At 44.7% G+C, this 26,780-nt stretch overlaps 1 protein-coding gene across 1 annotated transcript in view; it reads right to left on the bottom strand.

Annotated features, from left to right (window-relative positions):
- The window catches only part of LOC126297488 (pyruvate dehydrogenase (acetyl-transferring) kinase, mitochondrial), a 360,831-nt gene that overhangs the window by 24,997 nt on the left and 309,054 nt on the right, over window positions 1-26,780 (bottom strand). Inside the window, exon 4 of the mRNA XM_049988367.1 lies at window positions 14,642-14,812. Within this exon, the coding sequence (XP_049844324.1) occupies window positions 14,642-14,812 (171 nt within the window). The remainder of the gene's footprint in view (window positions 1-14,641; window positions 14,813-26,780) is intronic.

The following is a 26,780-nucleotide window of genomic DNA, read 5'->3' on the forward strand; positions in this document are numbered from 1 at the left end:
AAAAGTAGCCAAAAACCTAAGAGGAAAGTTAAACTTGCTAGTATGTATGTTTCCCAATAATGTGACAAGCATTCAATAAGTAATGTGACTTCTTTTTTGGTCAATTTCAGTTGAAAAAAATAAGGAATTTTTTCTGAGACAACATAGAATATTCCCATTTCAGTCCCTATAGTATCATAAAGTTCTGATTGGTGGTACTATACATAGTCTTCAAAATGGTGCCCGTAAAGGAGGTGTGTTCCAAGCAGAGAGCTGTCATTGAGTTTCTTCTAGCAGAAAATCACAGCATTTCAGATATTTGTAGAGGCTTACAGAATGTCTATGGGGCCTGGCAATGAGCAAAAGCATAATGAGTCATTGGGAAAGGCACCCGTCATCATCATAACAAGGTTGTACAAACCAGTCCGATCTGCCGTGTGCCAGCCAGGCATGAACAGCTGTGACTCCTGCATGTTGGATTGGTTGGTTGGGTGTGGGATTGAAGGGACCAGACTGCTAAGGTCATCGGTCCCTTGTTCCACGATAAAATCACACGAAATAAAAACTGTCAGTCATTAAAAACGGAGAACTGAGAGAAGGGACGACACAATACAAGAAAGGCAGACAAAGACCAGACAAACGGAACTAAAATCGCACAGAGTGTGAAGGTGGTTGGCCGACCATGAAAATAAGGAAAAGCCAACCACCAAATGACATTAAAACCCACAGTTTAAAACCACAGGCCAAAGGCCCAAGTCAATACAGGAAATAAAAGGACAAACACTCAAATCATACGATAAAAACCCCCTGCCCGAATAAAACTCAACACGAGGTCCGCCATAGCATCGTCATCACATAAAAGGGCAGGGAGAGTATCAGGCAGCGCAAACGTCTGCCTGAGTCCTGTTAAAAGCGGGCAGTCCACCAAAATGTGGACCACCGTCAGAGCTGCCCCGCAGCGACATAGCGGTGGGTCCTCCCGGCGCAACAAATGGCCGTGCGTCAGCCACGTGTGGCCAACGCGCAGCCGGCAGAGGACGACAGAGTCCTTCCGAGAGGCCCGCATGGAGGAGCGCCACACACGGGTCGTCTCCTTCACCGCCCGAAGTTTGTTGGGCGTGGGCAGGGTGCGCCACTCGTCACCCCAGGCACCAAGCACTTTCTGGCGCAAAAGCGACAGGAGATCACACTCCATAAGGCCGAGTTCCAGAGCCGGTGAACTCACTGCCTGTTTAGCCAGCGTGTCAACCCGCTCATTGCCCGGGATGCCGACATGACCTGGGGTCCAAACAAAGACCACGGAGCGGCCGCAACGGGCAAGAGCATGGAGCGACTCGTGGATGGCCATCACCAGACGGGAACGAGGAAAGCACTGGTCAAGAGCTCGTAAACCACTCAGGGAGTCACTACAGATGACAAAGGACTCACCTGAGCGGGAGCGGATATACTCTAGGGCGCGATAGATGGCAACCAACTCGGCAGTGTATACACTGTTCCCGGGTGCCAGCGACCGTTGCTCACAATGATCCTCTAGAGTAAGAGCGTAACCAGTGCGACCAGAGACCATCGAACCGTCGGTATAGGTCACGGCAGATCCGGGAAACTCGGCAAGGAGAGCAACAAAGCGGCGGCGGAGGGCTGGAGGAGGGACCGAGTCTTTCGGACCCTGTGCCAAATCCAGCCGAATGCATGGTCGGCGCACACACCAAGGGGGCAGACGGAGATTGGCCCGGAAAACAGGCGGGAGAGGAAAAAACTCAATCCCACACAGTAGAGCCCGGATGCGAACCGCGATCGTACACCCTGACCGGGGCCGCCTGTCTGGAAGATGGACGATCGAGTGCGGGAACAGGAGACGGTAGTTGGGATGCCCTGGCAAGCTACAAACGTGGGCAGCATAAGCGGCCAGAAGTCCGTCGCGCCGGATCCGCAATGGAGGAACACCAGCCTCCACAAGTAAACTGTCAACAGGGCTTGTCCGAAATGCTCCTGTGGCGAGTCGGATCCCGCAGTGATGGATGGGATCCAGCAATTGCAACGCTGATGGCGACGCCGAACCATAAGCCACACACCCATAATCAAGGCGGGACTGGATCAGCGCTTGATACAGCCGGAGAAGGGTGGACCGATCGGCACCCCATCCGGTGTGGCTAAGGCAACGGAGAGCGTTTAAATGCCGCCAGCATGTTTGTTTAAGCTGCCTAATATGAGGCAGCCAAGTCAACCGGGCATCAAATACCAGTCCCAAGAACCGATGCGTCTCTACCACAGCAAGAGGTTCACCGTCAAGGTAAAGGCGTGGCTCAGGGTGAACCGTGCGACGCCGGCAGAAATGCACAACGCAGGTCTTAGCGGCCGAAAACTGGAAGCCGTGCGCTACAGCCCACGACTGCGCCTTGCGGATAGCGCCCTGCAGCTGGCGCTCAGCAACTGCAATGCCAGCGGAGCTGTAGTAGAGGCAGAAATCGTCTGCATACAACGAAGCTGCGACGGACGATCCCACCGCCTCAGCGAGCCCATTGATCGCAATTAAAAACAGGGAGACACTGAGGACAGACCCCTGTGGGACCCCGTTCTCCTGGACCCGGGAGGAACTATGGGACGCAGCAACTTGCACGCGGAAGGAACGAGACGACAGAAAATTCTGAATAAAAATCGGGAGCGGGCCCCTAAGACCCCACCCATGAAGTGTGGCCAGGATGTGATATCGCCAAGTCGTATCGTACGCCTTCCGCATGTCGAAGAAGACGGCAACCAGATGTTGGCGGCGTGCAAAGGCTGTACGGACGGCAGACTCTAGGGAGACCAGATTATCGACGGCAGAGCGGCCTTTGCGGAACCCACCCTGAGACGGAGCCAGAAGGCCTCGAGACTCGAGGAGCCAACTCAACCTCCGGCTCACCATACATTCTAGCAACTTGCAAAGAACGTTGGTGAGGCTTATGGGGGGGTAGCTGTCCACCTCCAGCGGGTTCTTGCCAGGTTTCAACACGGGGAGGACGATGCTTTCTCGCCATTGAGACGGGAACACACCCTCAACCCAGATGCGGTTGAAAACATCTAGGAGGCGTCGCTTGCAATTCACAGAAAGGTGTTTCAGCATCTGGCTGTGGATGCGGTCTGGCCCAGGAGCCGTATCAGGGCAAGCAGATAGGGCACTCTGGAATTCCCAGTCGCTGAAAGGAGCATTGTACGACTCCGCGTGGCGCGTGTGAAAGGAAAGCCTCCAACTTTCCAACCGCTCTTTCCGGGAGCGGAAGGCCAGTGGGTAATTCGTAGATGCGGAACACTGAGCAAAATGCGCTGCTAACCGGTCCGCAATCGTGTCGGAGTCAGTACACACCACTCCATTCAGCGAAAGCCCAGGGACAGAGACAGGCGGCCGATAGCCATGGAGTCACCTAATCTTAGCCCAAACCTGCGATGCAGAGGTACGGACGCCAATGGTGGAAACATACCGTTCCCAGCACTCCTGCTTCCGTTGGCGAATAAGGCGTCGGGCACGGGCACGGAGCTGTTTAAAAACGATGAGGTTCTCCAAGGACGGGTGCCGCTTATGGTGTTGAAGAGCCCGCCGGCGATCTCTAATCGCCTCTGCGATCTCGGGCGCCCACCAAGGCACAGTCCTCCTCCGAGGGGACCCGGATGAACAGGGAATCTCAGATGCCGCCGCAGAAACGATGCCGGTGGTGACCGACTGAACCACCGCATCAATGGTGTCAGGGGAAGGAGGTGCGATAGTGGCGAGAGAGGAGAACAAGCCCCAATCAGCCTTATTCAGAGCCCATCTGGAGGGGCGTTCAGAAGAGTGACGCTGTGGTAGTGACAGAAAGATGGGGAAATGGTCACTACCACATAAGTCGTCATGGACACTCCAGTGGATGGATGGTGAAAGTCCGGGGCTGCAGATAGAAAGGTCGATGGCCGAAAATGTGCCATGGACGACGCTGAAATGTGTCGGCTCTCCCGTGTTTAAGAGGCAGAGGTCAAGCTGCGAGAGAAGAGTCTCGACATCTCTACCCCGGCCAGTAATCGCGGCGCTACCCCACAGGGGGTTATGGGCGTTAAAGTCGCCCAGTAACACAAAAGGAGGAGGCAGTTGTGCTATCAATGCAGCCAACACATGACGCGAGACATCACCATCTGGCGGAAGATACAAACTGCAGACAGTAATAGGCTGAGGCGTCCACATCCTTACAGCGACAGCCTCTAAAGGTGTGTGAAGAGGTACACATTCGCTGTAGACAGAGTTAAGGATGTAGACGCAGACTCCACCAGATACCCTCTCATAAGCTGCCCGGTTCTTGTAATAACCCCGATACCCACGTAGGGCAGGGGTCCGCATTGCCGGAAACCAAGTTTCCTGTAGGGCAATGCAGAGGAAAGGGTGACTGCTGATGAGGTGGCGAAGCTCAGCAAGGTGGTGGAAAAAAGCGCTGCAGTTCCACTGGAGTATTGCTTTGTCCATGTCCGAAAAAGGCGTGAAGGGGCCGAGGAGGCAGATCACGCCACTGGGTCACCTGCTGCCACCGATGGAGGACCAGTACAATCTGCTTCCATGGCGTCTGAGGGTCCGGCGAGATCCAGGTCCTCAGCGGACGCCCGGATCTCCACCTTATCCCCGGACGCAGAGCCTGTAGGGAGCAGTGGGGTGGATGCCACCGCGTGGTCCTTGGCCTTAGAGGTCTTCTTCTTCGTCTTGTCTCTCTGGTCCTTGGGTTTCATTGGCTGGGAGGGCTCCAGCGAGTCAGTCTCCGGGACGGAGGAGGAGCGGGAAGCCCTGCGATCAGCCGCTGGTCTGCTTTTCTTCCATTGGCTGACGTCACCCTTCCCAGAGGCGGAAACCTGGGAAGGAAGGGACCCAAGGGACCCTTTCCGTGCTATTCGAGCAGGGGAAGTTTGAGGCTTCCCTTGCTTAGAAGTGGGGACTGATGTCCCCGATGGTTGGGGGGTTGCTGCTCCTGAGGCAGGTAGTGCAGGAGCAGCAGGGAGTGAAGTGCCCCCCACCATCAAGGGGGCAGGTGTAGCATTCCGGCTCTGAGAGGTGGCAGTCTGAGGGAGAGCTAATGGGGCCATAACAGTAGTAGCCGCGGCGTAAGAGGCAGGCATTTGAACAGGATGGAGGCGTTCGAACTTCTGCCTGGCCTCAGTGTATGTCAGGCGGTCCAGGGTCTTATACTCCATGATTTTGCGCTCTTTCTGGTAGATCCTGCAGTCCGGCGAGCAAGGTGAGTGGTGCTCTCCGCAGTTTACACAGATGGGAGGCGGAGCACATGGAGTATCGGGATGTGATGGGCGTCCACAATCTCGACATGTGAGGCCGGAAGTACAGCGGGAAGACATATGCCCGAACTTCCAGCACTTAAAGCACCGCATCGGGGGAGGGATATATGGCTTGACGTCACAACGATAGACCATCACCTTGACCTTCTCAGGTAAAGTATCACCCTCGAAGGCCAAGATGAAGGCACCGGTGGCAACCTGCTTATCCCTTGGACCACGATGTACGCGCCGGACGAAGTGAACACCTCGCCGCTCTAAATTGGCGCGAAGCTCGTCATCGGACTGCAATAGAAGGTCCCGATGGAATATTATGCCCTGGACCATATTAAGACTCTTATGGGGCGTGATTGTAACCGGAACATCCCCCAGCTTGTTACAATCGAGTAACCGGCGGGACTGGGCGGAGGACGCCGATTTGATCAAAACCGAGCCCGAGCGCATTTTGGACAAGCCCTCCACCTCCCCGAACTTGTCCTCTAAGTGCTCGACGAAGAACTGAGGCTTCATGGATGTAAAGGATTCACCATCAGCTCTCGTACACACCAGGTAGCGGGGCGAGTATGGTTCGCTGGCATCCTTAGTCTTTCGTTCCTCCCATGGTGTAGCCAGGGAGGGGAACGATTTGGGGTCATATGTAGTTGCGTTGTATTGAGCCCTGGAACGCTTAGAGACTGCTGGCGGCTGGCCACCAGCAAGAGATGATGTACCACGCTTCATTGCGGGTCATCCGCCCTGATGCCACCTACTCCGACCAAGGGCCCTCCCCACGGGCGCCACCCAGCCTCAGCAACGACCACCTGGCAGGATGGCCATTGCCGGGAGTCCCAATGCCCCAAGGAGATAGGCATCTACTCCTTGGCATACGTGGGGAGTTAACGGCGCTGGCATCAGCAGAGCGATCCCTGTGTAGTCAGGGGGCTACAACCAACAGGGTACATGGCGGCCCCACCACAACGGACTGGCTACCGTGCTGGATTTCAGGTGATGTAGTCCAATATCGTCATTGGCGCATAAAGCGGCACAGCATAGCAGACTGCAAGAAACCGCACCCAAGAACAAATCCACGCCCAAGAGATGGTAGGTGAGCGGGACTACTAAGCGATGACGACAAACCTGGCTAGAGATGGTAATGCTTGATGGACACATCGCTCCTTGTAAGGTGCCCTTCCCCAATCGGCTCGCTCTTCGGAAAATTTAGAAGGATGGAGGTCAAACCCGTTAGGGGACCATCTCACAAGGCCAAAACGTTTGAGACTCCTTTTAGTCGCCTCTTATGACAGGCAGGAATACCGTGGGCCTATTCTTACCCCCGAACCCACAGGGGGCCCTGCATGTTGGAGTGAGTGGCCACTCTCATTCAAGGTGATTAACAGATCACAATCAATCACCTCACTGCACACTGTGACATCGTTGTTGGTAGTGTTGACACACTCATCCATCATTTGGTGCGCTCATACGAGTGTGCCCATAGGGTTCTTCACTGCCTAACAGAAGATTATGAAGAGCAACAAAGGACCATCTCCACAGAACTGCATCCATGTATGTGGATGATTATGAGGTTATTGATGCAGCAATATGTTGGCTCCCAATGGTGACAAGTAGAGCAGTACCATGCAGGCATTCGACTTCCCAGTACGGTGATATAAGTCTATCACACTGAACAGAGATTATGTTGAAAAATAGATTTTGTAGCGAAAAGAGTGGGGAATAATATGGTGTATTGGAATCCTGAATAAAAACAATCTGCTTTCAGAAAAAAAAAAACTGTTGCATTACTTATTGAATGCCCTTCGTATTATGAATGGAGGAGACTGTAATAATCCAATATTTGATTGAGATAGTTGTAGTTTTGTAAGCAGTGAACATGACAAGACATCCTGAGAAACAATGTTAAACACTTTCCCAGAAAACGAACTGGAACAGGTAGTTTGGAAGCCCAATCAGGGAACAACGTGTTACATTTAATGGCAACAAATAAAGTTGATCTATTTGAGGATGTTCACAACTAAAACCAGTAGCTACAATATTATAAAAAGGATAGTTGCTACTCACCATATAGTGGAGTTGCTAAGTCACAGATAAAGATACTGTCAGATAATAAAAATACTGTCAAACAAAACTTTCGGCCAAACAGGCCTTCATCATAATAGACAAAAGCAAAAAAAAACACACACACACACACACACACACACACACGCACACACACACGCACACACACGCACACACACACGCACACACACACACACGCGCGCGCGCGCGCGCGCGATACCAAATTCGCGCGCGCGTGTGTGTGTGTGTGTGTGTGTGTGTGTGTGTGTGTGTGTGTGTGTGTGTGTGTCTGTGTGTGTGTGTGTGTTTTCCCAATGTGATGAAGGGTTGTTTGGCTGAAAGCTTTGTTTCACAGTCTTTTTGTTGTACCTGTCCGTAACCCAGCATCTCCCTTACATGGTGAGTAGCAACTATTCTTTTCATAATATTGTCATTATTCCAGCCTGGATTTTACATTGCTTTAAAAACAGTAGTTAGAGTGATATGTTCAGTAAACTAGAAAGAGAGACAATAGTGCCATATCTCAAGAACAACACAAAACATTTTGCTCTGGATAGGAATATGGAGAGAAATTTAGGAGAACTTTTGTTTGTCTTGTTTTAGGGTGCAAAAACAACTCGGGTTATATGCCTCCATCTCATAACCATAGAACACAAAGACAGAAAAGGAATAAAAGTATCTACGTGTAAAGCATAATTGACAGAAGGAAAGACAGCTAAAAGCAGGGCCTTCCTCTTGGAGAAAGGTCCATAAAATACGCCATACAGATAACAGAGGTCCAGAACTAGCGAGTAAATGTCCTTCACCATATTGCTACAATGTATAAGAAATAAAATGCAGTCAACAGCACATATGTTCTTAACTCAGTTGGAAAAAATAAATTAGAATGTAAGTGGTTAAAAATGGGCATTCCATCAGGAAATGGCAAACTTTCAGAGGTTGATGACAATAAGCGCAAAGTGGTGGGGGTTCACCACTTAACTTATGGCGATGGCTAAAATGGCAGTGTTCAACGTGCTACCTAGCCAAAATGATCTCTGCATGCTGAATGGGCCAAGAGGAGGTCAGCCAAGGTGCTGGGAGAGGTGTAATTCCCCAGAGCTTGTTCCCATGAAGGGAAGAGCAGTGGTGATGCCAAAGTGACACCACCTGCTGACAGACGGAAACACAGAGATAATTGGAGAGAATGGAAGAACTAGTGGACTGAGGTACGAGGACTGCAGCCTTGGCAGCAGTGTCAGTAGCCTCGTTTCCTGTCAGACCAATGTTACCAGGGATCCACATCACAGTGGCCTCATCAAAAGTGAGCAAGAGAAAGCTTGTATTAAGCAATGGATGGTGTACAACACAAAGAGTCTCTGAAGGGCACTGCAAGAGTCAGAGCAAATGACACAACTGAAAATCCTGTGTCACCAGCTGTACTGTCAGGCCTGTAAAGAATAAGCAGTGTTCCAGAAGCATATACCAAAAATCATCACTGACAGTGACGAAGGTACACCCAACACCATGGTCAGTCCAAGAGCCATCACTGTACACAAAGCCACTATTGCAAAATTCTGTGTGATGGTCTTGAAACTTACAGTGATAGATCGAGTCTGGAGTGCTGTCCTTAGTGAGCAAACGATGCCCAAGGGGAACACAGGCCATGACACAAAGCCAAGGTGGTGAAAGGTTAACACCCATCGGGAAAGTGGCAAATAGCACAAAGTTGAGCTGCTGGAGCAGTAGCTGAAAGCAAACCCCACGAGGTAACAGAGAAGAGGGATGCACCCCATACTGGTGATCAAAGGAGTTGTCAAAGAAGCAGGCATAGATGGGTGGCGAGGCATGGCAGACAAACAACATGTGTATCTGCCAATTAGGACATCTTGTTGGTATGACAGCAGTAGTTTGGCAGCTAGTGCATACAGACTCTCGACCAGGCTAGCGTAAAAGGCACCAGTGGCCAAATGGGTGTCACGATGGTGGATTGTATTGAGATGGTGCAAGATGGGAGGACATGAAGATGCTTAAATGAAACACCCATAGTCTAGTTTGGAATGGACAAGGGATCGCTACAAATGGAGGAAGGTGGTCTGATCTGCTCCCGAGGAAGTACCACTAAGGACACATAGGCCATAGAGGGATTGGGTATAGTGGGCAGCCAGGTAAGACACATGGGAGGACCAAGAAAGTTTCCTATTGAGCATGGGCCCCAATGAGCCCCTGGAATTTTGTGGTTTCAATGAGTGGAAGAGCAACAGGTCCAAGATGTAAAGATGGTGGAAGAAATCCATTGTGCTGCCAGAAATTCATACAGTTTTGTCAGTGGAAAAGTGAAAGCAATTGCTCCATGGGTAAAGATGACTGATACAATGTTGAAGACACAGCTCAAGGAGACAAGCTGATTAACTGCAACAGATCACAAAATCATCCACAGGAAGGGAGCCAGAGATGTCTGTGGGAGACAGGCCATAATAAGACCAATGGCGACAGCAAAGTGGAGGATACCCAAGACAGAATCCTGAGGCACACTGTTTTCCTGGGTAAAGGTGTCTGACAAGGCAGAACCCAAACATACCTTGAAAACTTTGTCTTTTAAAAATTCCTGAAGGAAATGTGGCAGGTGGCCTCAGAAGCCCCATGTGTAGGGAGTGTGGATGATACCAGAAATTGTGGGTCTCTAGCCACCATACCAGCCGGGCATGAATCATACATTCCATCACCTTGCAAATACAGCTGGTGAGAGAAATGGGGCAGTAGCTAGAAGGAAGGTGTGTGTCCTTACCGGGCTTAGGTAGGGGTATGACAGTGGCTTCATGCCAGTGTCTGGCAAATGTGTCCTCTGTCCAGATGTGATTGTGCACATGAAGGACGAAGTTCTTGCCCACAAGAGATAGGTGGTGCAACATCTGAATTTGAACATTGTTTGGCCCTGAGGCAGATCAGGATGAAGTGAGAGCACGATATAGCTCCCTCATAGTGAAAGCAGCATTGTAGCACTCATGATTGTGAGAAGACAAGGGTATCAACTCAGCCCCCTCCACATGTTTCTGATGGAGGAATGTAGGGTGATAGTAGGTGGAGCTCGAAATCTCTGCAAAATAGCAACCCAAGGTATTGGAGATAGCAATAGGGTCCACTATGACAGCATCTGCTGCAGTCAGGCTGGAAATTGAGGAATAGACCCTGGTCCCAGATAACTGTCAGAGGTTAGCCCACATGACAGAAGAGAGTGGGGCTGTTGAACGAACTACTAAAGGAAATACAGATAGCTTTCTGCTATCCCAAAGAATATGACAACATTGCACACACAACTATTTATAACAAATACAGTTCACCATCATAGGGTAATGGTTAAAAATGCAGAGAGCACATATCCACACATGAATTGTGTCATGGCATGCCTCAGTCCACCAAAGGATTTGGACATGGCGCAGTAAAAACGATGTGTGAGGAATGTTCTGTGGCAGTAAGGATAATGTTTGTAAGCTATTCTACCTGGTCACCAAAACTGGGGAAAGTTGTTTGTCAAAGGTTGCCAGGTAGGAGTAAAGCCTGGTCTTAGAAAGCTGCCATTCTGGTTTGAACATAGGTGGGGTAGGAGTCAGCAAATGGATAGCACACAGAAAATAGTCAGAGTATGTGTCAGAGAGAATAGACCACTCAAGGCAACATGAAAGCTGGGCAGGGCAGAAGGAGATGTGTAAATGGCAATAGGTGTGCGTGGAGTCAGAAAGGAACATGGGTGCTCCAGTGTTAAGGCAGATGAGATTTAGTTGATTGAGGTGGTCAGCCAAGATGGCACTTCTTAGAAATGTGCAAATTAAAGTCACCCAGTATGATTCCTACACAGATGCAAAGATGATTAAAAGAGATAGTAGCGTCTACGGTGTTGAAAAACAAGTAACATTGCTAAAACTGAACAAAGCTTCAAGCTCAGTCGATTCTATATCAGTAACTATGTATGATTTTCAACTGAGTTAGCCCTTCTTTTACCCATAATATATGATAGATTCCTCAAACATAAAACTGTGCTCAGTAGTTGAAAGAAAGCATAGGTCACACCTGACTGCAAGAAAGGTAGCAGAAGCGATCCATAAAACTAGTGTACAATATTTTACAATCTGTTTATTGTACAATCTTAGAACATATTCTGAGCTCAAGCATAATAAGGTATCTTTAATAAAATAATATGCTCCATACCAATCACCATGGATTCTGAAAACATTGATCATGTAAAACTCATGCACACATATCTCATGTGACATCCTGAAGACCAGGGATTCGGGCAGTCTGATAGGTGCAGCATTTCTTAACTACCAAAAAGCATTCAGTTCAGTACTACACCAATCCTTATTAGCCAAAGAAAGAACATACAGGTTATCAAGTAAAATTTGTGACTGTATTGACGCAGCATGTCATCTAGAATGGGGAGATATTCATAGACGCATAAATAACTTCATGCATTCCCCTACAAGTGAATTGGGACCCTTGCTGTTCATGATGTATATCAATGAGTAAACACTATCAGACTCTTTGGAGAAGATGTAGTTATCTATAATGAAGTACTGTCCGAAAGAAAACTCCACAAATTTTCCGTCTGTTCTTAATAAGATTTCAAAATGCTGCAAAAATTGGTAACTTACTTTAAACATAAGAAATGTAAAATTGTTCATTTCACAAAATGCAGAACAGTACAAGATGCTTTCAAGTTATAATGACTTTAATTTTATTTATCGCAAACCAATCTCATGAAAATTTAGAAACACCACAATTCCATGGCTGCTGAAAACACTTATTTAGGCATCTGGTTTGACCACTGGAAAATCACTGATGTGACAGCAGCATGGCTAGTGCATGTGCAGCCACAGAGAGTATCTTTCATCATTGGAAACAGACAAAAGTCACTAGGAACCAGATCAGATAAGAAGGGAACATGAGAAATCACTTCAGAGTTGTCATGAAGAAACCGCAGCATCGTGTTCATACAGTGTGCTGGTCCAGTTTTGGTGCAGTCTTTTCTGACCATTTTTCATGCAATGCTGGAAGGAACTTGTTCTTCAAAACATCTGGGTAGGATGCACCTGCCATTTGGAACATAACTATCAAGGATTATGCCATTACTGCCTCAGAGTATGGCCACCATCACTTTTTCAGCACTGGTCCTTACCCATTTTTTTCCCCTTTTTTGTGGTGGTTGTGTGTGTAAATGTGTGTTTCCATTAGACTTAATTAGACTTACAGGCACTCCAATTTTGAGACTGCTGTCTCATCCATTATCCCAAATGATGAAAAGGAAGTCCCATTCATGCTGTCATCTTCCATCAACACTATCTGGCAACATGCCACATGCAGAGCATTGTGGTCATCTGTCGGCACACACCTGGAGGTCACTGTTAGCATTTTACGTCTTCATGCAGGATTGTGTGCACATGCCCCAATGGAAATGTCAACTTTGGAGGTGATGTGATCCACACTCGTTCAGCAGTCCTCCAAAACAGCTTTCTACATTCATTTGACTATATTGTCAGACCAGCAAGCCTGAGATTGTCTTATTTGCTGCCACATGACTTTCTTTGAACTGTTGCACCCATCAACACCAATAACGCACATCCATGACACCATCACCACATGTCTTACTCAGGTGATGGGGAGTTCAAATCAGTGTCACACCACACAAATGGAGAAAATGAATTATTACACACTGTTCTTGTAGTGAAATGCTGCCACTTTAAATATCAAAACAGTCCTCACTCTCATTGCTCCCACTAGAGTTCTGTGTGCTGTATGGTTCTGCCATCTCTGTCACATATTCCCAATAGGTATATGCATATTTTAAAACTAACCAACTGTTTCCATCTGTTACCAGTCCTCTGAAAACAACTTCAGGTGTTATAACTTGAATTCAACTAGTAGCATCCTACTACTAAAACATCAGTAAGTCACAACTGGAATGCAGACAATTCATACAAATATGTGGGTGCAACAATTTGAGTGGATATGGAAGGGAATGATCACGTAAGATAGTTGTATGTAAAGCAGATGGCAGACTTCAATTGGCACACACTTGACAACATATTACAGAAAACCTACTTACAAAGTTCCAGGAAACAGTTTTATGTGAAGAATCTAGAACATACAATTCCCTGCATATCACTCCTATAGGGGGCACAAAAACAAGATTAAACTATTTACAATGTGCTTCATGAGTTTAAGGAATCATTCTTCCCATCCTCTGCATGCAAAAGCAATAGAGAGAAGCCATAACAAGTGATTTTATGCAAAGTACCCTCTGCCATGTATTTCGCAGTAGTTTCTGGAGTACAGATGTAGATGCAGACATAGACGCAGATGTAATAGTTTCCTAACAGACTGTGTACTGGAGTATTAGAGCAATTTTTGTGTATGCCTTGTATACAGCAGTATGTATTCCACTCATGGCAATGCAGAGATGGGCCTGTGTATTGTGGAGTCAACAACATCAGGATCAAACTATGAATTTAGCAATGAATGTGCTCATCATAAAAGAATAACAATTCAGTTTACAGAACAACTTTTACTGCATATACATTTCACTAGAAATCAGTCATACAATCACATGAATTTAGTAGAATAAGATAAGTTTGATGACAGTAGAAACAGTGTGCTGAAAAGCAAAGTGATGGGGAGGTGTACAGAGCTAAATATCTTCACTAGCAGATGGGTGAATCTTTTAACACCTGAAGGTGCAGAAATGATGTAAGTCTCCATTATACAAGCTGCAGCAATGCATCTGTTCAATGTGCAGCATACACTCAGGAAAAACATCCCTACATTGGGTTTACAGTTTTATTACAAAGGTGTTTTGACAAATAAGTGAAATTGTCCACAAATGACTAATCAAAAATTGATATCATCATGTGACTTTCTCTCTCGCCCTCCCCTTCATTTCTCTACATTTAGAGGAGTCTGTCATCAAATAATATTAACATACTCTTTATTTTTGGGGGAGTAATTCAATTACCACACATTCACACACTTCATATTACAAGTAAGAGGTTCTTTATTTTATCTGTCCTCATACTTGTTTTCAGGCTTCCATTTTTACTTTTTTATGTTTTGGATCAATTTTGAGAGTACTAGATAAAAGAATTCACTGTAACATCATCAGTTCATCACTTTTAGCTGTCACCAACTGAAATATTTACTTAGTGAGGCTTATATATAAATCATATTTTCCATTTAGGTTGTCATTCAGTGTCAAAAACAGGAAACAGAAATTTTTGATAACAAAAATATAGGTAACTGGCAAATGATCTATGTTACTGGTACATAGAAGTCACCCTTAATCAGATCATAGTCAACTAACCGTTATGTTGATGAATGATAAGCTCAGGTGAAGCAAAATAATATTGGTCACAGAGGAATCGAGCATGTTCATAAGCATCTTGAACCACGCTGACTGGATCACACTGTGGGTCAATGCAACCAATATGGCGACTATTCAGTTGACCATCAAGTTGGCCACCAAACAGTAGAGCTGAAACATAAAATACGCAAAGTAACAATAAATAGATCTACACATATTCCTGTTTATTGTTCGGCTTTTTCCCTTCAACTGTCATAAACACAAAGCCTATATTATGTTTAGTTTTTTTTTCCTTAAAAAAGCCGCCACACAATAGTAACTCACTTGGGCCATACAGAATATCAGATTAGAGTATTTAGGTGTACATGAAATTCATATTTTGCACAGTAAGTAGAACAGTTAAAAATTAGTATCTTACTTTACTAAAGAGCAATCTTTCTTTGTTTAGTTTTCAACATATTATTGATGATCCATGAATGAAGAACACAACATTGCTATCACAGTTCTACAAAATGTGTTTCTGATAAAGAATTACTGTATGTTGAAACATTATGCACAGACAATTTTGTCAGAAACTGACATTTTGAGACCATGGTTGTGTACAAAATACAGGTTGATTCTTGCTGAGGAGGAAACAGCAACCAGCCACTATTGATAATGCTATTTACTCATGTAAATAGCACTGTTACCGGTTTTAAGCCAACAGGTTCATCATCGGATGGCTTGCTCACAATAAGATACATTTTTTTATTGTAGTTTACATTGGTTTTCACATTTTATTCCCCAACCCCCAGGGAACCTGTCCATTCGAAACTAGTAATGGCACTATTTATGTGAACAAATAGCATTATCAAATGCAGTTAGTTGCTGTTTTATTTTATGAAAGAATAAACGTGTATTATGTACCGGATTATAGTCTAGTCTTGGGCATGGCAGTTAGTCATTGCTCACATAATAGGAAAACATGGAACCACACATCCAGCAGAACAGTCACTGCATTCTACCAGAATTTTGGAGCCAGCAAAACCTCTTCATCAACAAAAAATAAGAGAAATCATGTATAAACTGGCAAAGACAAATGTGAGGATTCAACAACTATGTCTTGCCAAAAGTTTGAGATATTATAGCCATCTTCTGTTACCTTTCAAATAGCATTAACAGACATACGAGTATGAACAAAGGAATGAGTTAATATTCTTCTGTGAAAGAAGGGGGAGGATGACATTAGCGTTTAATGTCCTGTTGATAATGAGATCATCAGAGACGGAGCACATGCTCGGAATAAGGAAGGATGGGGTAGGAAATTGGCCTTGCCCTTTCAAAGGAGCCAGCCTGACATTTGCCTGAAGTGATTTAGGGAAATTAGGGGAAACCTAAATCAGGATGGCTGGAAGCAGATTTGAACCATGATGATGACATTACTGCCTATAAAATTGTTGCATTTCAATGTCCTAATCAGGATTCTAATACTACAGTGTCCTACAAAAGACAATGCTGCACTTCTGTGTACAGTCATTCGTGATTCTGATTTTGTTGTTGTTGTTGTTGTTGTTGTTGTTGTAATCTTCAGTCTGAATTGTTTGTTTTGTTTTACGGTACAAAAACAACTAGGTCATATGTGCCCATGTTAGAAACATAGAACACAAAGACAAAAAAAAATGGAGGAAAAAATCAACTACACGTTAAGCCCAATAGACAAAAGGAAAGACAGCTAAATCCAGGGACTTAGAGAAAGATCCATAAAATACACAATAGAGGAACAGAGGTCTTAAACTAAAGATTAAATGTCCTTTACCATACTGGTACAATAGATAAAAACTAAAATGCAGTCGACAGACCACATTTAATTCTCCAAAATGGGTGATAACTCAGATGGCACACATAAATGAGAAAATAATTGGCTGAAAAAGGGTATTCGGTCAATAAATGGTAAATCATCAAAGGTTGAAGGCAATGAGCACAAAGTGGAGGGGGATCACCACTTAACAAATGACAATGGCTAAAAAGACACTGCCCAATACGCAACTTAGCCAAAATGATCTCCTCATGCTGAGTGGACCAAGAGAAGGTTGGCCAAGCCACTGCAATAGGCTTGATTCCCCGAGCTTGCTCCCATGAAGAGAGGGCCAGTGGCGATACCAAAGTGACACCACCTGCTGACAGACAGCAACACAAAGATCATCAGAGGGAATGGAAGAATTAGTGAGCTGATGTACGAGAACTGCAGCCTTGGCTGCACCCTCAGCATCCTCGTTTTCCATCAGACTGGCATGACCAGGAACCCATAAACATCACAGTGGCTCCATCAAGAGTGAGCAAGTGACAGCTTTCCTGGACCCACACCACTAAGGGGTGGACGGTGTACAGCACACAGGGCTCTGAAGGGCACATAGTGTCAGAGCAGTTGACACAATTCAAAAGCCGGTGTCACCTGATGTACTACATGGCCTGATACAGGACAAAGAGCTCTTCTCTAAATAATATGTAGTATTCCAGAAGCCGATACTGAAAATCATCACTGACAATGATGAAGGCACACCCGACACCAGTCAATGAGAGCCACAGTGTACACAGAGTTACTATCGTGATGTTCTGTGTCAAGGTCTTGAAACTTATGGTGATAGAGTGAGGCTGGAGTAGTGTCCTTAGGAAGCAAATGAAGCCCAAGGTGAAGACGGGCCACCAAACAAAGACAAGGTGGTGAAGGGCTCATACCCATCAGGGAAGTGGCAGGTAGTGTGAAGTTAAATTTCTGGAGCAAGAGCTGAAACAAAATTCCAGGAGGTAGCAGAGAAGAAGGACACACCCCATACTGGCAATCATTGACGTCATCAAAGAAGGAGGCATAGGATGGGTTGCCAGGCATAGCAGACAAGTGGCATGCATTATCTGCTGAGGAGAAAGTCATGGCAGTATGACAGTGGTAGTTCACAGTTTTTGCATACAGACTCTAAACCAGACTAGTATAAAAGGCACCAGTGGCCAAATGAATACCACGATATGGTGGATAGTACTGAGTCAACCAGTCTAGTGTAAAAGGTGCCAGTGGCCCGACAGGTGACATGATGGTGGATAGTAGTAGGACAACATAAGAGGGACAGACATCCAGATGCATAAACCAGACTCCCATAGTCAATTTTTGAAAGAACAAGGGATCAGTACAAATGGAGGAGGGAGATCCGATTTGCTCCCCGGGAAGTACCGCTGAGAACACGTAGGACATCGAGGGACTGGGTACAGTGGGCAGCCAGGTAAGACAAATGCCAGGACCAAGAAAGTTTCCTATCGAGTATGAGCCCCAGGAATTTCATAGTTTCAATGAATGAAATAGCAACAGGCCCAAGATGTAAAGGCAGTGGAAAAAACCAACTGCTCTGCCAGAAATTAACATGAACTGATTTGTCAGTTGAAAAGCTAAAGCCATTTTCAGTGCTCCATGAATAAAGACAATTGAGACATCACAGAAGACACCACTCAAGGAGACAAGTCTGTGAGAACTGCAACAGATCACAAAATCATCAACAAATAGGAGCTGGAGATGCCCGGTGGGAGACAAGCCATAACAGGGTTAATGGCAATAGCAAAGAGGATGACACTCAGGACAGAACCCCGAGGCACACTGTTTTCCTGGATAAAGGTGTCCAACAAGGGGGGAGGGGGGGGGGGGGGTGAATGCCACAGTCTGGTATTTCAACTGAAAACTACTCATGACATTGGTTGACAAAGTTATGAGATGGTCAGCTGCAGAATGACATGCTCTAAATCGACATTATGCAATGGTTAGTAAATTGCAAGACTCAAGCCACCACACCAGCCAGGCATGAATCATACGTTCCACAAACAGAGCTGGTAGATAAATGAGGCAGTAGTTGCAAGGAAGGTGTTTGCCCTTACCGGCCTCAGGTATGGGTACGACAGTGGCTTCATGCCAGTGTTGGGGAATTTGCCCTCTCCCCGATGTGATAGTACATATGAAGGACAATTTGCTTGCCCTTAAGAGAAATATACTCCAACATCTAAATTTGAACATCATCTGGCCCTGGAGCAAAGGATCAGGATGAAGTGATGATCTAGCTTCCTCATAGTAAAAGGGGGAGTGTAGCATTCATGATTGTGAGAAGGCAAGGGTATCGCCCAATTCTCCTCAACTCGTTTCCAATGGAGGAAGTCAGGGTGATAGTGGGAGCAGCTCAAAATCACTGCAAAATAGCAGTCCAAGGTGTTGGAGATAGTAGTAGGGTCCACTATGATGTCGTCTACTACTGTCAGGCTGGAAATTGGGAACAAACCTTGGTCCCAGAGAGCCATCAGAGGTTGGCCCACACAATGGGAGAGGGAGTAGAACTTTTAAAAGAACTAGTGACTGAAATCCAGCTAGCTTTTTTGCTATCCCAAAGAACACACAACACTGTGCACACAATTGTTTATAATGAATGCAGTTTCCCATCATAGGATGATGGTTAAGAACCCGGAGAGCACGTATGCACACACAAATTGTGTCGTGGGACACCTCAGTCCACCAAGTGACTGGGACATGGTGCAGTAAAGAGGAAGTGTGAGGAATGGAATGTTCTGTGGTGGTAAGGAAAACATTTGTGAAATATTCTACCTGGTCATCACAACTCAGGAATGTTGTTCATCACTAGGGATGTAAATGGTAGCAAGGGGAAAGGTCAAGTTTGGAAGGAAAATGCGCACTGCAACAGCTTGAAGCTGGGTAGTCAGGGAGATGGGTTGACTATGATCATTATCCTGGATGAGCAGCATGACTCCCCCACGAGATGGAATGCTGTCCTCAGAAGGAGGTCACGAATGTTCCATTGGAGGAGAGTCTTGACAAGTAAATAGGAGGAGGGAAAAAATGAGCCAGTGTCACCTTGGTGGCTGCCGAGTGCCAGCTTTCAAAGACTAACTGCTACAGGGTGCAGAGACTGGAGGATCCTGCTCCACGAGATCTACAGATGCATTCTGCTTCTGTCTGTAAGTGGAATTTGGAAGTGGAAAAATGGCTGGCAGTGCACACAAGTGACATGAAGGTTGTCAGGTGAGGGTATCATGTGACAACACTGTCAAAGAGACGATCCAAGTCAGTGAAGGAGAAGACATTTTGCCTTTGCTTGACTTCTTGGACCCTTTCCAGTTGGCAGAGGAAGATACAGATGTTTGTTGGCTGGAGGGATGTAGGAAGTCTTCACGAAAGTATTCTTTCTGTCCTTTCCAGCCTGCCAGCTGTGTGGCAGATGAGTTTGCCAGATGAAGCAGAAGTTTGGTGGCTTGTTGCACAGCTGGGGAAGGAGGTGAGGATGACAACATGATACTAGGCGATTTTACAACTGCAGTGCTGAATTTGAGGTTGCATGTCTACGTGATCATGTCCTTTGTGGAGTGAGATGCAGCAAGAACAGTACTGTAAATGCCAGATAGTAGAATGCAGGGTTTCCAATTAGCCAACAACTTGCGAGCGACTAGGTATGGTACTTTTTCCTTCACCCGGATCTCCTGGACAGCCTGCTCATCAAGATACATGGGACAATCTCAGAAGGAGGCGGCATGGTCACCATTGTAGTTGATACAGTGGGCAGAAGGAGTCAAACAATCACCTTTGCAAGCATCCCTACCACAGGTTACACTGTTGGCTGGGTGTTGACAGGACATTCAAGTGTGGTTGTTATGACGACACTAGCACCGCATTGAGTTCAGAATGTATGGCTGGACTGCAATAACTTCGTAACCTGCTTTGATCTTTGACAGAAGCACCACTCTAACAAAAGTGAATAAAAGAGTGCATGTGGGTGCTACAGATGCATCTACATTTTTCATCACCCAATGGACTGCAATGACACCCTGATCAGAGAGCTATGTCTGAATTTATACCTCAGTCAGACCATTGAGCAGCTTAGTGTAAATAACACCATGGGAAGAATTCAACAATCAATGGTCCTTGACACAAACAGGATAGCCATAGAGGAGTGAAGCCGGAAGCAGTTGTTGTGGTTGAGACTCAGAAGTAGTCTCCAAAAGCAAAGTGCCATTGCATAAACAAGAGCAAGATATCACAGAGTCATCAACTGCTTCAACACCTTTCTGAATAATAAATGGATTTACGATAACAGAGGACTGACTGTCTTCAGTACGTGAAATCATAAGGAACCGTTGTGCAGCTGGGAGGGTCTTTGAATTATTAGCCTCATTGTGTTTATGTTTCATAGACATTGACCGTGAAGAATATGATTGGCTCATTGTGAGAAAATTCCCCATGATTGCCAGTGTCTACAATGGTTCACTCCTTCCAACTGCCCCCCCCCCCCCCTTCTCCCCCTTCAGAAGGGGGCACACCCACCATAGGTGATGTTACACCTCAGGTCATACTTCCCGAACACCTGACAGAGGGACCAATCAGCAGTTTGTGAAGGTATCACTCGGGCAATCACCCCTCCCTGTGACTGAGCTGTACCAGGGGATACGTGTGAACCTATCTGTCAACCTGGAGCTGGGAATTACGTATTACCCAGTCACCTGTTAGGCATCAGACGCATAGGATGGCCTTCAGGAGTGCACTCTGAGGAAGAAGAAAAAGAGGAACCTCAAATGCCGAAGTGGATGAAGGATAAGAGAGGGGAAATGAAGAAAGAAAAAAAGGAATGAAAAACAGTGGAGAGACTGTTCTGATATTAGGTATTGAAAATGAAGAACACATTTCCAAAAATATCCCACACATGTTCCCAAAGGGAGGGGAAAAAGAATAGCAAGAGTTTAGACATTCAGCATGGAAGGAAAAAGATGTTGCAAAGGCTGGGGCCCGGTGGTAGCCAAGCACAAACCCACCAAAGAGCTTTGGTGTGTGTGTGTGTGTGTGTGTGTGTGTGTGTGTGTGTATGTGTGTGTGTGTGTATGTGTGTGTGTGTGTATGTGTGTGTGTGTGTATGTGTGTGTGTGTGTGTGTGTGTGTGCGCGCGCGCACGCACGCGCGAGTGTACACCTGTCCTTTTTTTCCCCTAAGGGAAGTCTTTCCGCTCCCGGGATTGGAATGACTCCTTACCATCTCCCTTAAAACCCCCATCCTTTCGTCTTTCCCTCTCCTTCCTGAAGAAGCAACCATCGGTTGCGAAAGCTAGTAATTCTGTGTGTGTGTTTGTGTGTTTTGTTGATGTGCCTGTCTGCCGGTGCTTTCCCGCTTGGTAAGTCTTGGAATCTTTGTTTTTAATATATGTATGTATTTATTTATTCATACCTGCCATAAAGTGAAAAAAATCCACTGATGATGCTGCAACTGCTGTGAAACATGTTTGGGATAAAAAACAAAATAGTGTTTTGCTAAAGGCAAACACCATCCAAAAACATATGTATTGTTAAAGTAAACACAGATAAAAGCGCTTCAGCCTCAAGGTGATTTTGGCAGGTATATTTTTAACATGCTAAACAAAGCTGCTTGGGTGGCATGGAGAGTGCTGCTGAACTGGGGTGTCTTAGAGGGAGCCTTTGACATTTTATTCATGTGCATGACATGTGGCGCATCCCCGCCCCCCCCCCCTTTCCCCCTCCCTTGGCAACGTCACAGAAGGCCTCAAAACAGGATAGCTGAAAAGGATAAACATCCTTTACTGCTTTGGATCATGTTCAAATTTCATCAAATAATTTTGAACTTTTCCTTGGGGTTCTACCCTGTATACCAGAGCAAAAATCACAGTCATACTACACTCCAAAGGGTTCAGATCACATTCAATGGGGTTGAAGCACCAAGATGTTCTTATAGTAGGGTCAAAACACTCAGGGGGTGGCAGTAGTCTTTAACGTTGTCAAGAGCATTGTCCTGTTGCTCATTGAACTGCAAACTGTCATTTTCTTACTGTGACGTGTGGGAATCAAGACCCCAAGGGAAGGACTGGTTTAATTGATGCACTTCCAAGCCACCCCCGAGGCCTTTTCATGTCAGTTCTGAGCAGCGGCATGTCTGAAATGTCTTCCTTAGCTACCCATAATAAAACTGTGATTTCAATGCTAGGTGTCATGGTTCTGACCCCCATCACAGAGGAGGTGATGAAATTTGGTGCCAATGTGACATCATTAACTCACCTTACACCTCACATTAACCTCTGAAATGTGGATTTTTTTCACATATGGTGATGTCACCTTGCTGTTTGGAGCACTGCTGAGTCTGAGGATGACATTGCAGAGCACCACACTATTGCAACATTGCAGAGGAATATTGTAGGCACCTTTGAGAAGAATTTCAAACTTATATGTCACAATGGGAAACAATTACAGTCTTTTGAAGAAGTGATCATTTAATTTTGTTGCACACCATAGTTTCTCGTTTTGGAAGATAATTATAGCCAAATAAGATTTGTGTATTGACAAAGGATGAAACTTGTGAGAAATTTCAAGAATTTCAAAAAAATGGCATAAGATCAGCAAGAAGAAAAACCAAAACAATGATAACAGATTATGGCAAAGAATCCTGTTGTGTAAGATTTGGCAGTGTGCTGAAAAAAAGCATGAGATCATACATCAACCAACTAATGTTTATACACAAGAACAAAATGGTTTGGCAGAGTGTTTAAACAGAACTGTGATAGAAAAGGCAAGATGTATACTATTTTATGGTAAACTTTTTTTGGGATGAAGCAGTTATTACTGCAGTATATTTTTAGAATAGGTCAGTAAGTTTAATTTTAGGGAAGAAAACAACCTATGAACTGTGGAGTGGAGAGAAACAAAACATTAGTCCTCTCAGCATAATTGGACGCAAGGACATGATGCACATTCACAAAGTTATGAGCACAAGATTGGATAAAAAGGCAAAAGAAATGATCTTATTGCGATATAGTGCAACACTGCTGAAGGCTGTAGGCTTATGATACTGAAGCAAATGATTATTGATAAGCAGAGATGTGACAATAATGGAAAATGTTAATGGTGTAGAAATTGAAATCATGAAGAGAATATGAGTTCAGTGGAGGAAGATCCTATAGCATGAGAAGATTTACGTTATATTTCAGAAAACTCAGTTAGCCAGATGAAGAAACTAATAATCATAAGAAGATGAAGTGAAGAAGATTAGAGGATTACAATGGCAGTTCAAACCAAATAGAATATTTGAGGAAACTTCCTGGCAGATTAAAACTGTACGCTGGACTGTGACTTCAAACTGGGGTTTTTGTCTTTTGCTACCCAACATGACATGACTCACAGCTTTACCTACACCAGTACATCATCTCCTATCTTCCAAACCTCACAGAAGTTCTCACATGAAACTTGTGGGACCAGCATACCAGCAAGAAAGGAGATGAGGTACTGGTGGAAGTAAAGCTGTGACGATGGGTCATGAGCAGTGCTCGGGTAGCTCAGCTGGTAGAGAACTTGTCCATGAAAGGCAAAGGTCCTGGGTTCAAGTAATTACCTGGCACACAGTTTTAATCTACCATGAAGATTCATATGAGCACTCATTCCACTGCAGAGCAATAAATTCGTTCTAAAATATTTAATGGTTATGAGACTTATTTCTCTGCTGGAACTTCAGGTCAAATAGAGGATACAAAAACTGTGGAGAACACCCTTTCCATACCTGGTGCACAAGAATGGAAACATGCTATCCACAGTAGCGCTCAGAAGTATTTTATATTTGCAATGTTATGTTGTCAGTGCTGTTTGCATGCAGTCACAACAGGGCAACATATATAACTGTTTGATAAGGATAGAAGCTGAAGTAATTAATCAAAATTTATGCCAAGGCCATAACTTTAACTCGGGTCTCCTGCTTACTAAGCAGATGTGCTAACCAAATTTTAATTCATTCCTTCAGCTTCTATCCTTATCAAAGATCAAGTTGAGACTGATATGTGTCCAGGAAAATATAATGCCATCAGATCAGCTTATAATTGTATGACTCCATCAAGAGCTTCATGCCACTGTGGCTACATATCTAGTAGACAAGCAACATCATACAATAACAATGTAAGTATATATTCCTTTATCTGAGGAGTATTTTGTAATTTGCTTTAGTGGTATGTTATTCATTAACTAATGTCACTTAGGAAATCAGACAGTGTTTGTTTATTAGTAGAGAAAACAAGAAGCAGGGCAAAACGCAAAGGATACTCTGTTGACAGGAAGGCCAGGATAGAGTTTGCAAAGAAACATCAAATTTGGACTGCTACAGATTGGTCTAATGTTTTATGGAGTGATCAAAGGAAATTTAATACATTTTCTTCTGGTGCTGTGGAGTATGTATGTCAACCAAAAAACCCAAAAGATAGCAAAAAGTACTCAGTACCAAGCATTGAGCACAGTGGTGGCAGTGTCATTGTGTGAGAATGTTCTCCTAGATGTGGGGCTGATCCTCTAGTTCAAATAGAAGGCAAAATGGACCATTCCCTGTATGCTGGCATTTTAGAAAAGAATATGGTTCCAAATGGGAGGAGGAATATCCACATAATTGGATATTTCAGTAGGAGAGTGATTCAAAACACACTCTCAGATAAAGAAAATCAAACTTTTGAAGTGGCTGAGCTAAACCCAGATCTAAATCTGGTGTAAAACCTCTGCGACGCATTAGATCAACATGTTCGACACAGAAGTTACTCAATCAAGGATCAATTTGCTGCTGCATTATTGGATGAATCATCAAAACTCCCACTTGACTTACTACAAAAGCTTGGAGATTCAATGCCAAATAGAGACGCAGTTGTGGTCAAAGCCCATGGGTATGCAATGAAATGCTGATATTTTCCTTCAGATCCAAAACAGTTTGTTTTTTTTTTCCTTACATACTTACACCTACAAATTACTTTTGAGCCACAAGAACCTTTATTTCTTTAAGACAATTTTGTTTAAACTGAAAGTAGTTTTACACTAAATGGTTTACAATTACATACTTCTCAACTATTAAGTGACATTTTTTCTATTGCTCACTTATCTTTATGTAATTGTAACTAATGCTATCTACACAGCCCTTATAAGTGCTACCGTACAAGCTTTTGAAATCAATAACACTTGGGAAGTGATAAATCTGCCAGAAAATGCTAATGTTGTGCAGTGTAATGGGTGTTCCAGAAAAAAGTCAACAGTGAAAGTAAAAGTGCAGTATCGTGCTAGGTTAGTGGCAAGCAGATTCATTCATAAACTTGGATTTGGTTATGATCAAACCTTTTCTCCTGTGGTAGGGCATTCTACACATAGATGTCTAATGGCTTTATGTACTGAATGAGATTTAAACATCATAAATCTTGACATAAAAACAGCTTTTGAAATGGTATTCTCAAAGAACAACTTTTTCTAAAGCAACTTCAAGGTTTTAATTTTTGTAAAGGTAAAGGAAATGTTCTGAAGTTTGGAAGAGCTATGTATGAATTACAACTGTAATACAAAATGTTGAATCAATAAGTAAATGCTGTTTTAAACTGTTTAGGTTATAAAAGGTCTAGACTAGAGCCTTGCTTGTTCTTAAAATATAAAAATAAAGGCTTAGCTGCTATCACAGTTTTGTGATGATTTCTATATTTTTCAAATGGTGTATGAGAGTGAAATCTTGCAAGATATGCAAAATACGGAGTTCAAAGTAAAGGATTTAGGAATACCTAAACATTGTTTAGCGTTGGATATCAATTATGACAAGATTAATGGAGTGTTAACTTTAAGTCAGGACAAGCACATTGATCAGCACATTTTAAATCTAAAATTTAGTATGTAGTGGTCATTTTGCATTCTAACCCAGTAACATACTCTATGTAATCAAAATTATCAGGACACCCACAAAAATATACATTTTTCGTATCAGTTGCATTGTGCTGCCACCTACTTCCAGGTACTCCATATCAGCAACCTCAGTAGACATTAGACATTGTGAGAGAGCAGAATGGGGAGCTCCGGGGAACTCGTGCACATCAAACGTGGACAGGTGATTTGGCGTCACATGCATCATACGTATGTACGCAAGATTTCCACACTCCTACACATCCCTAGGTCCACTGTTATTGATGTGATACTGAAGTGTAAATGTGAAGGGACACGTACTGCACAAATGTGTACAGGCCGACCTTGTCTGATGACTGACAGTTGAAGTGAGTCGTAATGTGTAACAGGTAGACATCTATCCAAACAATCACACAGGAATTCCAAACTACACCAGGCTCCACTGCAA

The sequence above is a fragment of the Schistocerca gregaria genome, chromosome X, assembly GCF_023897955.1.
Source record: "Schistocerca gregaria isolate iqSchGreg1 chromosome X, iqSchGreg1.2, whole genome shotgun sequence".
In the NCBI taxonomy this organism is placed as follows: Eukaryota; Metazoa; Arthropoda; class Insecta; order Orthoptera; family Acrididae; genus Schistocerca; species Schistocerca gregaria.